The 17143-nt window shown below is 42.3% G+C and overlaps 1 protein-coding gene across 1 annotated transcript in view; it reads left to right on the plus strand.

Annotated features, from left to right (window-relative positions):
* Positions 1-4621: 4621 nt before the first annotated feature.
* Positions 4622-17143, plus strand: part of MEMO1 (mediator of cell motility 1) — a 28581-nt gene continuing 16059 nt past the window's right edge. The window contains exons 1-2 of the mRNA XM_029965120.1: positions 4622-4926; positions 5339-5400. Coding sequence (XP_029820980.1) covers positions 4622-4926; positions 5339-5400 — 367 coding nt within the window. The remainder of the gene's footprint in view (positions 4927-5338; positions 5401-17143) is intronic.

The raw sequence follows: 17143 nt of genomic DNA on the forward strand, positions 1-17143 counted from the left end.
TGCAACCATTTTCCTTTATTTGTTAAACTGGCTTCATCAGTTGAGATCTGCTGCATAGGGAATACTTTATAACAGGAACAAGTACTAAGTTACTATCTGAATAAGCAGATCATACCTGAATAGTCCAGTTCTCAGTTACAAAAGTAATGATAAAGTCCAAATTTTCAAAGCATTTACTTCTTTTAAATGTTCCCCACTAGAAACCAATGAAAATTCTGTGAAGAGACTTGACAGATGCTTGCTATCCCGATTGAATCCAGAAACAAGGAAGTACTATTTTTCCACAGGAAACAGCAGCTCTGAAGGCTTCAAGATAAATGTATTTAACTTGGGAGTAAAAATAGATGTAGAGAAAAAGCTTAAAGAAATATTTGAAAATGGCAACTTCAGATGTATGACAGGCCACTGCTAAGTAGCTGAAAGCCATTATCTCTTGGTTTTTGAACAATTTTTTTTTTATTTCTCCACACTACCCTAGGTGAGTCAGTAGATGCTCTAAATAGCAGTAAAATTGAGCAGAAAATAAAATGGAATGCCTGGTTTATACCACAGCATACCATGCAAGATGACTATTTTAGATCTCTGATATCCAGAAGTTACTATTTAGTAACTGTGAAAGAATTATATATGAGTCATATGGAGTATTTTGAAATCTGCCTTTTTAACTGCTTCTACCGAGAACATTTATCTCTTACCTTGAAGGGAACAGTGACAGAAGAAAGAATTTCCCACTAAAAGCAATTCTGATCAAAGGATTCTACATCCTCATATTCTGAAGCCTTTTACCACCTAAAAATACAGTTTGACTTGCCAAATCTTTTTTTTTTTTCATCTCCAATTTATCAAGGACTTTCTCCAAAGTCAGTACATGTCTTTGAGCTATCCATTTTATTGAAGTGTTGTCACTATTGTAAATGCAGTCTGATCAAAAGAACTTCTCTCTCCCCAGCAGACTTTCTGGAAATAAAACAGCTGCTTTCAAACAAATGAAAAATCTGAAAAATTCTGAGAGATACAAGCAGTTGAAACCAGTAGGCTGGAAAGGAAATATGAGAAGAATCCCTATGCCTACCACGCTTGAGAGAGTACAGGTTTTGATATATTCTTATCATTGTACTAATTACATAACAAATTATTCTTAGCCGAGCCTTAGCTTGTGTTTCCTATTCTATTTCATAGTCAGGATTCATTTTAAGAGTGACTACATAGCCTAGATCACAGAAGTACAGAATGCCAGCTGTTACAGAAACAGGCATTTTACCATGATGAAAAGACAATCAGCACCATTTCTGCTCATGTTCCTCATTCAAATACAGTTTTAAGTGAGGACTTCAAATGTAAATGTGCCATGAATAATTATGGGGCAGTTTACATCAGTGCTAGTGCAACAGTGCAACACTGACTAGGAATGTGTCATGTTCCTATTCCCAATGTGCTTTTAGCTCTCTTCAAAGTTTGCTTTGGAATTGTGCGTAAGACTCATTTTCCGAGACAAGCCTAAATTTATAAAAGGCTGCTGGGTGGTTGAGAAGTATTTACAAGATGAATAATTACCCACTGATATTATCTCAGGTGCTATTACATTATATTGGAAGTGGAAATATTTCCCCTGTAAGGACAATGAAGTTTGGGGGGGCCGGTGTCTGTTTTTAACAGCAGAAGGAAGGACTGCTTGGAACAGCAGGTTCCTCAGATGCAAAATGACAGTTTGTAAAGAGAAAAACCTAAAGTAACAGTGAACAGCTTCCTGAGAAGGGGGGGGGGATAGGAAGTGGGCATTGTGAAAAGCATGACAGGAAAGAATGCAAAATAAACCACGTGCAAGAGGACAATGGGAGCAAAAACCGAGAGCAACAGACCTTGAAAGCTGGGCCAGCTGAAAACATGTGTCATCCAAGATGGGCACAGGGGGTTACTTGAGGAAAACCTTGCATGCTAAGGACACGCTAACTGGTGAGTCACTCTTGCCACCCTTTGCCTTCATGCTTTTCTTCCAGGTAAGGAACAAACTGCCAACAAACACACACATGTAGCAGTGATCTGTACTTCAAGGTTATGCAGACGTGGGGGACTGTCCATGAATTGTGTCAGCTCTGCCCTGCACATCAGAGAAAAATGACAGAGCTAACAGCTCTGAACAGGTAAGTGCTCTTGTTACTGCTCCCCATACAAAGTGTTTGGAAGAATTATGGACGAAGCAGGAGAATCTCCCAACCTAACCCATGATTCACGGCATTGCACTGAAAGCTCAGCCTAGTTTCTCAGTCTGTGGCTAGAACCCTTCCATACCTCCACATCCCGAGCACTAGGAAGCCCAGCACTGCCATCTTCTACTTAACTTACAGAGTCACAGAATAACCTGAGTTGGAAGGGACCTACCTACTCCTGGACCCACACAGGACCATCCCCAAGAATCACATCATGTGCCTGAGAGCATTGTCCAAATGCTTCTTGAAGAGCTGACTGCTTGTCTGTTTCTGCCTCTTTCATTTACATTATCTGCTACTGAGGGAACACATCATCAGCCCTGAAACACAGAAACAGTTCATGACTGGGAGGTGATTGTTAGAAATTTAAACAGATAAACCCATAAATCACTAAACACTGCTCAATGGTATTATGTCCACCAGTGATAGGGTACAAATTAAAATCCTATTTTCACCCTTGCCGGTGGAAACAGCAGAAATTCCTACTGCAGTGCTATGGATGACAAGCTTTCTCAGGAACATGCAGAAACTGAGGAGGATGTCCTCCAGCTTCCCTGGGCTCTTATTGAGAGTGCTAGTCAGTAACAGAGAAGGACAGGGATTCCCCAGGCTGCCATGGTGTTTGTGGCACATACAACTACTTAAGGATTAGCAAAAAAAAAGCCTGTGCTTTCTGTAACCTGCTAACACCGAGCTGTAGTGTTCCTCTGCATCTACATGGATGCTATGTTCATGTTCCATCCAGTAAAAACTTCATCCTAATCTACACCTAATCTAGGAGAGAAAAAACTACACACAAGGGAAAAAAAGTTAATGAGGAAAGGGAGAAGGAAGCTTAAAAAGGAAGCACAAGGAGAAAAGGAATCAAGCCTGTTATACAGCAACAAGAAAAGAAATATATTTAAGAAATTTTAAAAGGCAAGCTGAAGAAGAAAAAACCACTATATAAAGGTAGGAAACCCAGAAGAAAATACTTATAAAGAATTTTTACTTATTAAACCATCTAGATTACCACTCAGAAGTTCTTATTTTTTAATCTCGTTGGAGTGAAAATGCTCAGAGAAAATGAAAGGCCTTCTTCTAAATAAAAGAAAGGAATACCAGATAATTAAAAATAATTTTAACCTCCACTTCCCCTAAGATGTTCCTCCTAGCAGCCTCCTCAAACTGTTTTTGGTGGACTGTGGGACAGTGGTGCATCAAAAACTTGAATACATCCTGGCATGACCCATTTTTTAAGTACATGATCACAACATTTATTTTTCTCCATGGAGTGAAATTTATCCTCTGCTGCATTTAGTTAACTTTATTGAAGGATTAGTTTATTGAAGGATCAGTTCAGGAACTACTCTCAGTACTGAAGTTTATGTAAAAGGTTTGAGAAGTATAAATGGGTATCAGAACTGCCAATATAGTTTTTTGTTAAAACAGTCAGGTAGGATAGTTCTTCCAGTCTAGGCAGCAGTTATAATCCGCATTAACCTTTTTCAAAATACTATTTGTAAAATAACAATGGAATACTGTGAGGATAGATGGAGCAGTGAAAACATTAGACATTCGCTCAGATAGTTAGGCCCCATTTCCTCATGACAACCTATTACAAACATTGTTAATTGGACACTCCAGTCCTTAGTGCCCCTCAGCTGCCTTGGGGGGCAGCTTGGGAGTGTAGAGGAGGATCCTCATCGATAAAAAAAAGTCAGCCATTATGTCTGAAGCAGGAGCCTTTTTTTATCTTCAAGACATACTGCAAACAATGCCTTTGTCCCTAGTTTCCTTTGTTTTACTGTAAAAAAAAAAAAACCAAACCCAAGTAAACAAAAAACAAAACAAACAAACAAAAAAAACAAAACAAAAGAAACTCTCTATATTTTGCATCCATTTATAACTGCCTGGAGGACTTTTTGAAGAATTCCACGACAAAGAGGCAGGCGAAGGATGTCCTTCCTGACCTGGCCCATACAGTTCCACCCCACAAAGCACCACTCTGCCTCCAGACCTTGATGGCTGCGGCCCCTCATCCCTCCCGTTGGGGCTCCTCTCCCTCCTGCTCGCATCTCACACATCAGCGGCTAAAATCGCTTTTTCCCTCCCCGCTTTAGTACTGGCCACACTCCCCTTTCCAGTTCTGCCTCGTTAGCTTTTTCTGGCCACGCCTGATGTCTCCATGGCAGCGGTCCATTCACCAAACCAATTAAAAAAAATAAAATTAAAGGGGTGAGGAAGTACGAGGCTGAGAAGGACACGAGACTTCCATACGGCTGCACTCCCGCGGCCCTCGCTCCATGCCACGGCGCCACGGGCGTCATGGCACGGGCAAGGAGGCGTCGGGAAGGATTCTGATTCAGAAATAGGGAGCCTCAGCCCAGCAAACGCCCTGTTCCCTCTGGGGACAGCGATGCCTTTGGGAAACGATGCTCTGTCCCTGCAGCCCTCAGCGCCCCAACTGCTCCCACGGCCCGTGCGGGGCCCGGGGAAGCGGCGGAGGCGCGAGATCCCGGGATAACCCAGCGGGCCTGGCCGGGTATCCCCCCGGCCCCCCCGCGCTCCCCTCGCCTGACCCGCGCCCGGAATCTGCCCGCCACCACGGAGACACGGCCCGCCAATCAGCGCGCACGCTCCCATCGCCACGGCAAGCGCGCCGCAATCCACGGCCGGCTCTCCGCCTGGCCCCGCCCCCTGCCCCGCTCCCGCGGGGCGGTGCCGGGCTCGTCAGGCGGTGGGCGGGGCCGGCGCGGTGCGGGCGCCAATGGCAGCGAGGTTTTGCTTTGGTGCCCAATGGGGCGCGGGCGCGGCCGCGGCCCTTAGTCCACGGGAGCCGAGCGGGGCCAAACCCAGCTGCGGCCGCGGCGCTCCTTCTCTGCGCGCCCCCCCCACCCGCCGGCGCGAGTTGGCGGCGCGGCCTCGGGCTCTGTCCCCGCGTCCCCCCCGCCGGGACCCCCCCGCGGCCGCGCCGGCCCCGCGCCCCGGCCCGCGCCGCTCAGGCAGCGCCGCCTCCGCCCGCGGGGCCCGGGCCGTGCCGGGGGAGGAGGGGGAGCAGCGCCGCCGCGCCGCCGCCGCCGCTGCGCCGGCGGGCGGGCCCGTCCCCCAAGCGTTCCCCGCCGAACACCATAGGCGGCTCCGGCTCCAAGATGTCACACCGGGTGCTCTGGCCGGGAGGCCAGCCACGCCGGCAGCTGGTACACGGCCTCAGGTACCGCCACCGGGCGCGGGGAGGGCGGGGCGGGGCGGCGGGCGCTGAATCAGCACTTTGGGGCCGCCGGGGCCGGCCGGTACCGGGCGTGGGGAGGGGCCGCCGGCTCCGCCCCCGCCGGCACAATGGCGGGCGGGGGGGCCGGGCGCGGTTACCGGCTGGGAGCGGGCGGAGCCGCGGTGCCCCCGAGCAGCACCCCCGTGCCCCCCTGCCGGCCGCCCTTCCCGGCGGAGAACGGGCGTTTGGTGTGGCCAGGGCTGGGTCGCCTCCCCCCGGTGGCTCCTCGTGTGGCCTGCCCTGCCCGGCAGCCGCGGCTCGCCGCAGCCCCGTGTGTGAGGTGGCGGTGCCGGAGCCCAGCCCTTGTGCTGTGCCTCGCACCGGGTGTTGCGCTCCGTTGGTGTCGGAGCACACGGACGGATCTCAGTGTTTTCATGTGCTCTTATGGGGGTTTTTGGATTTTTTTTTTTCCCCGTGGGGAAATACCGCGCGTCTGGGGTGTTTCGCACGGTTAGAAGGCAGGTGAAGAGGTGCGAAAGCAGAGAATTTTTGTTTCGCTTCTTGTAGTCCAAGACGACCTTCTGTCTTTCTTCCCGAGCTCTTTCTCTGTCAGTAGGGAAAAGTTATTAAGCAGTATTGCAGAGTGGGCTCTGTCCATTTAAACGTGTGGTACTTGGAGGAGAATGGAAGAAAGACGCGGTGCTTTGGAGGGAGAGCTACCGCTCCCCTCAGCGTCCCCCCCAAAAAAAAGGCAGGAACCTGTGATAATGGTTTGGTAGCTCGTATGTTTGGAAATAAGTTTTGTTGGGTTTTGGGGCAGAACTGCAGTTGTGGAAAGGATGCACGTCTGTCTTTTCAGAGCCGTTTGTAAGGAGATTTGTAAGGGATGTTCTTTTACTGGCCCCGGGAATAAAGATGATTACAAAACTGCAGGTGAACGAGCCTAGATGAACAGGAGGCTGTCGTAATGAGCAGTTCAGAGGGGCACAAAAAAACCCAATAAAGCATGGCATTCAGGATCCTAAAATGACATTTAAGAAGAATTAGATGTGAGAAGTCATACACTTTTCTTGGCTAGATATAATAGATGCAGTTTCCCCTCTCCTCCACAAATGGATGAACGAGGTATGAGGCAAAAACTGAAAGAGAAGAAAAGAAATACAGGGAGGAGGGTAACACAGGAAGAGGTGAATTGTGAGATAAATAGCTGGGCTTCAAATGGTGGCTAGGCAGTTTCGAGACAATAGAGGATGATTGTTTTCCTTCTGAACTTAATATTCCAAACGTAATTGTTGTGTCCATTACAAAACTGGTCTCAAATCTTCGTGCAGCATTGACAGCTTGCAATTACATTTTTCCCCAATGGTCTAGAAAGGTAGGTGGTACTCTCTTTACAGAAAACAAAAAAAAAAACATGTCAGAAGTTTAAAGACATGCAAGGACACCAAAACATCGAAGCTTTGTGGTAACACTAGCTTGTTTCTGCTATTTATGTTTTCATTTATGCAGAAAACTTATTTGCAATATGGAATGGCTACATGACCTTACACATAAATTTTGAAGTTTGTTTGATGTTGGACTTCATGCCAAGTTATTGATGGATACTTTCAAATAAGAATTTTTTTTTTTTTTTAAATAATTAAAGGGGCATGGATACTGTGTTGGACTGTTTTGTTAGATTTTGTTAGATTATACCCTGGTAAGTCTGTGTGACTATTTTGGCCAGTACTAGTTGTTTGTGATAGGACATCCAAAAGCATGTTTCTCCCATTGCTTTTGGGAGAAAAGCAATGGCCTTTTCCTTACTGAGGAGATGTGGGATGGTTGCCCAGACACACTGCATGAAAAAAACCAACAAACTGAATCATGTTGTAATAAATTATGACAACTGTACTTATGAGTTAAATTGTAACTCTTGCAATGTTTGTGGTGTGGGTAAGTGGTTGATGTTGCATAAGCTAGAGTTTTGGGAAATGTGTTTTTCCTTAAACAAGAAAAGAATATTATGTGTCTTGCTATAGAACTGTCTTCTGCTGTTTACATGGCTATGTGAGAGCAGGAATTCTGTCTGTTCAGCAAGACAAGGACTACTCATTATTGTTGCTTGAAAGCTAATTTTTATGTGCCATTTAGGAGGGTACATCAAAACTCAAGAGAAAACAAATGGGGACCAAGAGGGTGTGTGCTCATCATAGACTTAAAATCTTCCTGTATTTTAGGCCAAACTCACATGTCAGCTGCTATGTCAAAATTGTAACACAGTCTCCTCGATTGTACTACTTGAAGAAAGTGGATTTTACCATGTGCTTTCAGGGTGCATAGCTTCAAGGATGGAGCTGAGGCAGGGATTAGTTTGAATTGTGATAGTTCTTCACTGCATTCCCATGATTCTCTGGGGATTGTCTTTTCAAGTCCTCCTACCTCCTCCTTTCTTTGTGCTTACTGTCTCGGCCCAGAAGTGATTTGCTGTGTTATATATAAACTGGTTAGCATTTAAGCTTCCTGTTTCCTCAAAACTGCTCTCTTTCTGCAGAGCTGAGTTTGATTGCACAGGGCAAGCAGATGCCCTGGCTACCCTTATCCTGCTTCATAGTTAAGATGACCCCATCTAAAAGGGTATTGAGAAACATGATTTTTGAAGGATATTCAAAGTTATTACATCATTACAGTTTAAAGGGGCTGTGTGAGGATGAGGTTTTTAAGTGGCAGTTTATCCTGACATACCTGGTACCTGAGCCATCCCAGGTTGGGTAGGGGATTGAAAAGTGAAGCACCAATTGCTATGCTGAAAAAAAAAAAGTCTGAGATCTGGCTGCAGAAGTCAGCCCTGGGAATGAAGGGCCGAAGCCGGCTGTTGGGGGAAGAAAAATGATGGATGCAGAATCCAAACCAGCTTTTGTGACCAGAGGATATCCTTGAACTGGATTAGTTGGCTCCTGTGCAGTCCAGGAGTGGAAGCAGTATCAGAGGTGAAACCACAACCAAGACCGAACTACTACTCTTCATGGATGGTCAATGTAATGTAGGTAAGAGGGTTTAGAAGAAATACTGCTTCTTGTCTTCAAAGGCTGCTCATTTCTATGGGACAGGAATTGCTTCAGTTGAAATTAGACTCTCGCTCCCCAACTTTATCCAGCTATGGGATATGCCTTGCTTAGGTTCTGCCTTGGAAAACATAAATATGCACTACATTCTAATACAAATACACCACCTACTTGTATGATGATAATTAACACTGTAGAGCAGGTAAGACTGGCTGTGCAATTATGCACATCCAGGCATGTTCACATGTTAGAATGTTACATCTAAGTAAACAACTTTGTTGTCATTAGATAGAAAGGTGGGTCCAGGGAGGAAAGCTCACTGCTACCTACCCAAGGGAGCTGAGAAGGTGGCAAGGAGTAGAAGATGGAATTCACAGTGGTGTTAGCATTTAACTGCCCATGTGTTCTTCATTCATAGTGTGCTGTTGTAACCAAAAAAAAAAATTAAAAAGCAAGTTCCTTAAGAAGTTTCTGCAGGTGAGTTCAGGATGAAGAATTTAACCAAAATTATTGTCTTCCGTTCTCCTTTAGAATTCTTCGTGTGGGGAAGTTCATTTTCATTCCACATCAGTCCATGCAGCATTTTAATGAACTTAAGACGTGTACCTCAGGAGCATTTGCCTGACAACAAACTTAACAATGAAGTCTGCTCAGTTGTTCTTCCTCCTGTTTAGCACTGAGTATGAGAAGCTTTACAACTGAGCTTCCTAACTGAAATAGTGACATGCCTGTTGCTGATAGTAGGCCACTGGTTTAGACAACCTCATTTGTGATTTGCGTCAGTATGTCTGCTTTTAAAAAAAGTTGAAAATGGATTGTGACATATCATTGCTTTTGTGGACTATCAGCCTGGTGCATGGTGGCCACTGAAAACACTTGTAAAAATGAGATAAAAGCATACCAAGTAAATGAAAACGTCACCCCGTTGCACTGCTGTCATGTAGATTGTTGAGAAAATTAAAAAGAAAATCACACTGTTGTGTAGTGAAAAATATTACATGCAGATTTATTTTTGGAAGAAAGTCCCACTCCTGCTGCGTTAATTCAACCACCTAGTGTCCAGACCTCTTGAGAAATTGATTTTGACCAGCAGGGAGAAGAGGAAGATTAAGGACAACTTGAAACAAAAATGGCATAATTTTCCAGGGCTTTGAATGCAGGATAGATATGTTCCTAGATACAAAAAGAGCAGCTGAACTATGATGAGAATAACATGCTATCCTGAGCATGGACTATTTGCAGGACAGGGTGTGGATGCTCTATCCTGATTTACTCTTCAATGTGAGTAGATTCAGTGAGTGCTGGGCAGTTCTGTGGGGAATCAATCCATACACTCCTACAATGGAAATAAACATTAGCTATGTGCATCTTTTTTCCCTGTTTAGCATGCCATTACAAGTGAGATGTCACACATTAAAGTGCTTAACTTGGCTCATTGGCTGGCGGCTGGCAGCTGGCGTGCCTCGCCTGGCTCCTGGAAGTGCTAACTGAATACTGTACTGCTCTTTATGAAAGCGTGTGATAAGAGTTTTTGTCTCAACTTTTCCCCAGTCAGTGCTATTATACGGCACTGATACGGGCAAAACACAAAGATTTCTAGTAGGCTCTTCCATGTCACAGGAGTAAAATCAAATTCAGGGGATGTGTATGAATAACAGTACTACATGATCTGAAACTTGCCCTACAAAACAAGTTTGTTGTTGTTTTAGTTATGGCTTATTTCTCTGTTTTCCCTGACCAAACTATAGTGGCCAGAGATGTACTCTGTTAGCCCATGCCAAGTTGTTTGAACTAGGAGAACCTTAATTTCCATAAGCTTATTAGTGCAAATGTGAGTTGGCAGAGTAATTACTGTGTCGACTTGAAACACCATTGTGCTTCTTGTCTTCAAAGCTTTTTCTTTTTTTTTTAATGAGGAGTCAAGTAAATGGTCAGTAGATGTTTGAAAAGACTTTAAACTTAATGATATACCTGTGTTCAGGGTTTTCTGCTGCCCTGGCTTGTCAGTAAAAGAATCCCAGAGGAGGTAGGCACTGACATCTCGTTGCTACCATTTGTAAGGATTGAGTTTCTAACTTCGTTTGGACGAGAAATGCTGGATCTGTGGAATAACTGGCTGTTGTGCAGCCAGGGATATTTAGGCCTTGTCTTTTGGGCAGAGGTCTGCATGATGATGGGTAGATCAGTGGGAAAGTAAAATGCTTTGGAGAACTTATGCAGATTGTGTACCATGAATGATTGGTTTAGAAGTTACTTTTCCCTCAAAGTTGGCCACTATTTTATCATATTTGCGATCTCTTCTACTCCTTTGTAATCCCCAGTAAGATCTGCATTAATGCTTTTTTTTTGCTACCTTTGTACCAAATACTGATTTTTTATTTTTCTGATGCCAAGGTAGGCAGCTTCAACGTGCAATAGCAGTGTGATTATGAAATATCTTCATTATGAAATGTTTTCATTTGTACCTTCTGAGGCTTGGGGTCCCTGAAGACCATTTGAATGAACAGTGATGTAATCCCCTCATTTGTATGCTTGTTGGCATGAGCTGGAACTTCTCATCAGCATTAAAGTGTGTACATCAGTTACATCTGTTTCTGCTCTGCCATGATGTTGCTGAAAGCGTGTAAGCCATTCACCAGGCGGGCTGCCCGCAGTTTCTGAGGGCAAACGCTGCTGCTGGGTTTGCTGACCCTCAATGTCTGCATCCTACCTTAACTTGGAGCAGAAACCCTTCTCTGTAGTGTTTGGATCTGGATCTCTGCAGCTGCTGAAGTGATTAGAAGGGAGTAACGTGTGTGACGGTGTGTGGTTAGACTGTGAATGCAGACGAGGGGTTGAAGAAGGTGTTCTCTACGTCATGAAAGAGTCTTTATGAAAGTGCTTTCCTCTGGTCTGCCAAGAACCCCTGGCATGTTCCCCAAAATTGGAATAACTCATCACTGCTCATTCATAAATGTAATATAAAAGTGGTGAATCACCATGTTGTTTGTAGATGGTCACAGATAAATGGATCCAGGAAAACATGGGAAAAGCATGTGAGGATCACTGAAATGAGACATAATTTAGTGGTAGACTTGGCAGTGATAGGCTTATGGTTGGACTCTATGATCTTAAAGGTCTTTTCCAACTGGAGTGATTCTATGATCTCTGCTGTAGTGAAAGGAGCTTTCTGCAGTAGCAGAATAATTAATGTACTGATCATGAAATCTTAATGTTGTGACATTAGCCGAAGCATTACAAATACAGCTGTTAACTTAAGTTCTTACCTTGCAATCTGTGAACAACTAATCATAGTGTCTTACAAATTTATAAAGTATTTGCTTTGCAGTGTTAAATACCAAATGTAATATCTCTCTCCCTTTGGTCATTTAACTTTTCTAGGTATTTTATGGGGAAACTGGATGTGTCATTGCTGACTCTCTCATGAATCAAACATGGAACACAGTATTAATATGCAGACTGTATTATTTAGCATTGTACACTGCAAAAATATACTGGAATAATTCAAAATACTATTTATAGGCTATTATTTCTACCTGAATCACTTAAATACAGTCAAAATCAAAATACTCCATGGAAAGAATGTACATTCATCTTTAATGTACAGTTGGAATTGAAAAAGAGCGTTCATTTGGTGTAGTTCTGGTATCATTAAAATAGGCCTGTAAGTATCACTTAGTGAATACTTTCACAAATTCCATTTACATTTAGCATGTATTGGAGCCAAAATCTCTTTCTCAGATGTATGAAACAGAAGGTCATTTGTTTGGATCTCCGAATGACCCGGCTGCTAAGTTTTTTTAGTGAAGTTAGGTAGGTGCATGTTGGTTGATATTCTTAATGAGTGATGTTTTAGTTTGACCTTTTTATTTCCTATTAACTTTCATTAAAGGAAATTCAAGAGCTAGTGGAATGTTGGAAAACTGGGACATGCAAGTAAGAACTGTTACCCAAGCAGATTTTGATGTCTGTTTCAATGTCTTTGTTGTAGCTTCAGGGTTTTTTTACCCCCATTCAAGCATTACCTGGTGTTTTTATTTCCATCTGACAGTGTGTATAAATAGGAGTTTATGTAGCATCAGTGTAATCTCTATTTGTACTTTAATTTTTTTTTTCCCTGGTCATAGTTTACATAGGTAAATTTCTGACTTACTTGTAGTCGGATTTCTAATTTTATCAATACTGGAAGAGAGTATATGCTAGCACTAGAGAATGTGCCCATCAGCATGAGTTGTTGGAAATCACATTCTATTCCTGACAAATCTTAGTCTTTGCATAGCTAAAACATGTTTTTCATTCAAGGATTTGGCTTTTGTTGTGTTAAGAAACAGATTTTTTTTGTTTTGCAAGTGAGGTTTTTGTTCTTGAAAAAATCCTTATACTTTCTGCATTTTTAACTGAGAAACTAGTTAGACAAAATCCAATGTGAAACATGATAGAGGACTAACAACTGAATTTTGGATTCCCCTTCAAAACTGTGGAGAGAAGAATTCCCTTTGTTGCAGTTATTAAACTAACTGCATGCCAGCCCCCGGAGTTTCATTGTTACTTTGATTTTTCTAACACTCTACAAGAATAAAGACTTACTTCTTAGCATATATGCTGTAATATTTATTAAAAGCATTTGTGAGGTGTAGACTCTCTCATCAATTGGTAAAGGTAACTAAAAGATTTTGCTGAGGAAGACTCAGCAAAAGGTGTTTGCTCCTGTAGGGGAGGAGACATGTAAAAGCTGTCAAGTATAACTGTGAAGGCTGGAGACTGCAGCATTACTGTCATTGTGCTCCAGCATTACTTGGATTGATGCAAGTGCTGTACACGTGCAGCCAAGGGAGACCTGAGCAATTTTCCCTGGTGCTGCTCTGAATTTCAGTTGAGGCTTATCCTCTTTCAGTAAGAAAAGTGTTCACTGAGACTGAGGATTCAGAATAAACACGGAGTCTTTCCTACCAGTCTTAAAATGTATGTTTTGTACAAGTAATGGTGGCTGCCGGAAAAGGAGCAAATTCCCATTATACTGTCTTGGCATATAAGCACTTCAGCCTCATTGATAAGGTGAGGTTGGCTGTGGAAAGAATGTGCTCATTTGGCTTAACCCACAAAGCCTGGACCATGACAGCTGTAAATTGGTGATGAACGTAACCATGTCACTACCACGTCTTTGTGTTATTATTCACAGTGGCAGGCATTTAACGTGGAAGGATTCTTTCTTACTTACTCTAGAGGTTTGTGATGGGATAATGCTGATTGTAAAAATAAGCCTAGTGGAGACTTGGTATGTGCTTGCAATTATTGTAAAATTTGGCATAATTTCAGAATAAAACAGGATGTGAAATATCCACAAATAGTGTCAGAAATCTTTAGTTACGTGCCTATATTTATACCTGACTTCACAGGATTGAAATGCAGATCTTTATGTTATGTACTTCAGTAAAGCTCATATTTTGCTGCCTCATCTTCCTGTTGTCAATAAAAGGTCTGATCTTACAGTATTAATGCTAAAGTCTATTGATTGTTGCATCCAGAAATTGCATCCATAAGGTTTTCTGTCCTGTCTGGGTTAGTCTTAAACCCCCTCTTACTCTCCTACCAGCTTTCTCGAGCTGGGCCTTCTGCCTGAGGCTCAAGGAGGTGGGACCTCTTCTACTTCCCCCCACCACAGCAAGAGGATATGTGGGTGGCAACACCATACATTGTCCAAGCTGGTCAGCTTAGGAGATGGATATTTACTGCAGTTGTCTTGATGATTATTTGCAAATACTACTTTTCCAGTTTAACTTAATTTAAATATGACAAAGATTTACTTATAGAGTGCTTTGTGAAGAAGCTACTCATCTCCTATAATACAATTCCATATGGCAGAGCATAGCTGCTGTGATAGTGTGGGTTTATTTATATTTTGTATATCCAATTCAAATATTTTGACTTTAGCCTTAAGCATGCTCATGTTTGAGAAATTGGAAGAAAAACTTCTCTGAGCACTTCAAGAAAAAGTTGATGCTAATTTAGTAACAAGAAAATTACAGTTCTGGAGTATTCCCCTTAAAGTATTTGTAAGCATAGGAACCTGCAGGGAGGCTACACTCCTGTCAGTTCATGTGGGTGCTGTTTGATTATTTCCCTCTTCCACCCCCCCTTTAGCTAAAAGGTCAGATGGGTTTTTGTACTCTTCATTCTCTCTCTCTGAGAGATTTGATTACGTATTTTATTAAAATAGTACAGATAACTATAAGTTGGAAGTTTACATTAGATTGAAGGTAATTATTTAAAGACACCTTGTAGTTGCATTAAAGGGAAAAAATCTGAGAGCAGATGTTGTTAGTTGGTCCTTAAGCAAATACTGACAGAAGTTTCATCCTGTGAGTCATACAGATCTGTTATTTTACTGCCTCTAAGAAGAAAATGTTACTTTGTTAGAGTGTGTGTCTGTAATAGCAGTCTGAGCAAACCCGGACATCTTATTCCACTACTACACTGTAAGATCAGAAGTTTTGGGCAGATTTGACCAATCATGAAATTTCAGGATATTACCAGAGATTCTGACCTTTGTCTTTAAACTGTTTAGCAGGTTACCTGATTTGTCTCAACCAAAGACAAATCGCCTTAACCTCTTCCTTAATCAAAAATCCTTGCTAAAGAAGGGATGGAGGAAGGCCAAGCACAGTGCCCTGTTGGGGAAGAGGGTCACCCTTTGCCTGGCAAGTTTTGGCCCTTCTGCTGTTTTGCTGCTTGTGGATCCTCTTCTTTGAGGAGATCAGGTCAGGTGGTGCAGAGTAATGTTTTGTTCAAGTCTGGGTGGTAAGTGTGTGTGTGTGGGGGGGAAACAAACCAAAACCAGCTGTGTCCTCCTAAAGAGCTTCATTCAGAAAGTATCTTACCCTTCTACATATTTTGGGAGAATGAGGAAGTAAAATTTTTTAGGTGATTTGTGTCTTCGCTTAAGTATATAACATAAAAGTGGTAATACTGTAAAAGAGTACTGTTTTGTTAGTCTCCTAGTAGCTTAGAAAGAGGATGGAAATAGAGAGATCGTTTTATTTTTACTTAGCTTCCACAACAGCTTCCATTTTCTAAGATGTCATTATCCTTATCTCTATAGTATGTCTCTGCTGCTTGTAATTTCCCCAAGCAACAGAAGCAGTAGAACAAAGTCAGTGTGTGGTGATTTTTTGTAACAATTTCATCATTTCACAAAATCACTGTATTACAGGAGTGACAAGTGGCTAATCAGTGTCACTCTTTTGTCTTGTTAGAACTCTAGGCAGTAACTAAGGCATTCAAAGTGTGATTGAAGGCTTAAGGAAATGGTTTTGCATTAGTCCACCTTCATGTAACAAGATAGGAGTCTTCACAAATACAGAAGTTGTCCTTTTTCAGGAAGCATGTGGATTTAAGTTTTGTGTAAAAACCAGTGGCTTTGACACCCCCACCCTTCACCCACGGGTTTTCTAGGGAAGGCTTTTTGGCTATACCTGGTCAGTGACTGATTGGATTCTGCAAAAGTTGACATCTTTGCTCTGGCTCTCTGTAGTTCTTGCCAGCCTTTTGGAGAGCTGTCAGCTTGAGATTGGGACTGTTTGGAACATATCTGTGAAACTGTTTCGGATACTTAGTTTGTTTTTGACTTTAACTGGAAGCTGGTAGTTCCCCTGCATGGGGAAGATAGAAAATCTGCAATGTGCATGGAAGAAAAGTGTCTGACTGCACCAAACTTTACAGATAAACTCTGCTGACATGTAGTTTTGTCAAAAGCATAGTGTCTGCTGAAAAAAGTACATCTATTTTCTCTTTGTTAATGGTATTTTACTTCTAACAATAGTAGCTGCATGAGTTTTACTTGAAAGCTTGTTTTGTGTTATTTAATATAATGAATGTTGCACTGTATTTGCGAGACTTGCCTGTTCAGGACAAGCTTTACATCAGAGAGTTTTCTTGTGATGGGGAAATAATCAAAATGTGGTTTGTTTGGTTGGGTTTTTTTGTTGTTGTTGTATTTCTAAAGGCATTTTTATCACCTGTCATGCTTGAATTGAGAATATTTGACACTTCTTGAGGTATTTTAAATTTAGTTTTAAAAAGATTAAATACTGGATTGACCAATTATCAAAGTTAATGTTGCCAAGGTGTTCATGCACTTGTAGTATATGTTGATTGATCAGAAGTTAAGGTGTTGGTATAAACGTGGTGTCTTCTCACTTTTAGCTTTTTCCTGTGTATTTACAGATTTTCCAGGTTACAGTGTGTTTTGTATTCTGCTCTTACACTTGCTTGATAACAGTAAAGAATTTATTACCGTAGCCGTTGATTATCATGTCAATATGTAAGGCCTTTGTATTATGTCATCTTCCCGTATCGGGCTCTCTTGGTGTGGGTCATCTTAACTTTTACTTCTGAATTTTGCAAATATGGTTATCAGAGGAGTCAATCATCTGTTTACCATCTCTTTTGAAATCAGCAGCCATCCTTTCTAGTGGTGAAAGGGTGTGTTCGTTAGTCCCCACGGAGCAAGAAACAATAAGTGTGTGTTTGGATGTGCAGTAAATGAACTTCCTAGAACAGGACATTGAAATTTTACTACTATAACCTCCAACATTGCAGGGTTGGGGTTTTTTTTTGTTGTTGCATTGGGGTTTTTGGGGTGCTGTTTTTTCTGTTTGTTTATTTTTACATTTAAACCCAGCCTTTAATGTTTAAGATGACTT

Source organism: Manacus vitellinus, unplaced genomic scaffold, assembly GCF_001715985.3.
Source record: "Manacus vitellinus isolate BGI_N305 unplaced genomic scaffold, ASM171598v3 scaffold_8_pilon, whole genome shotgun sequence".
NCBI classification, from domain to species: Eukaryota; Metazoa; Chordata; class Aves; order Passeriformes; family Pipridae; genus Manacus; species Manacus vitellinus.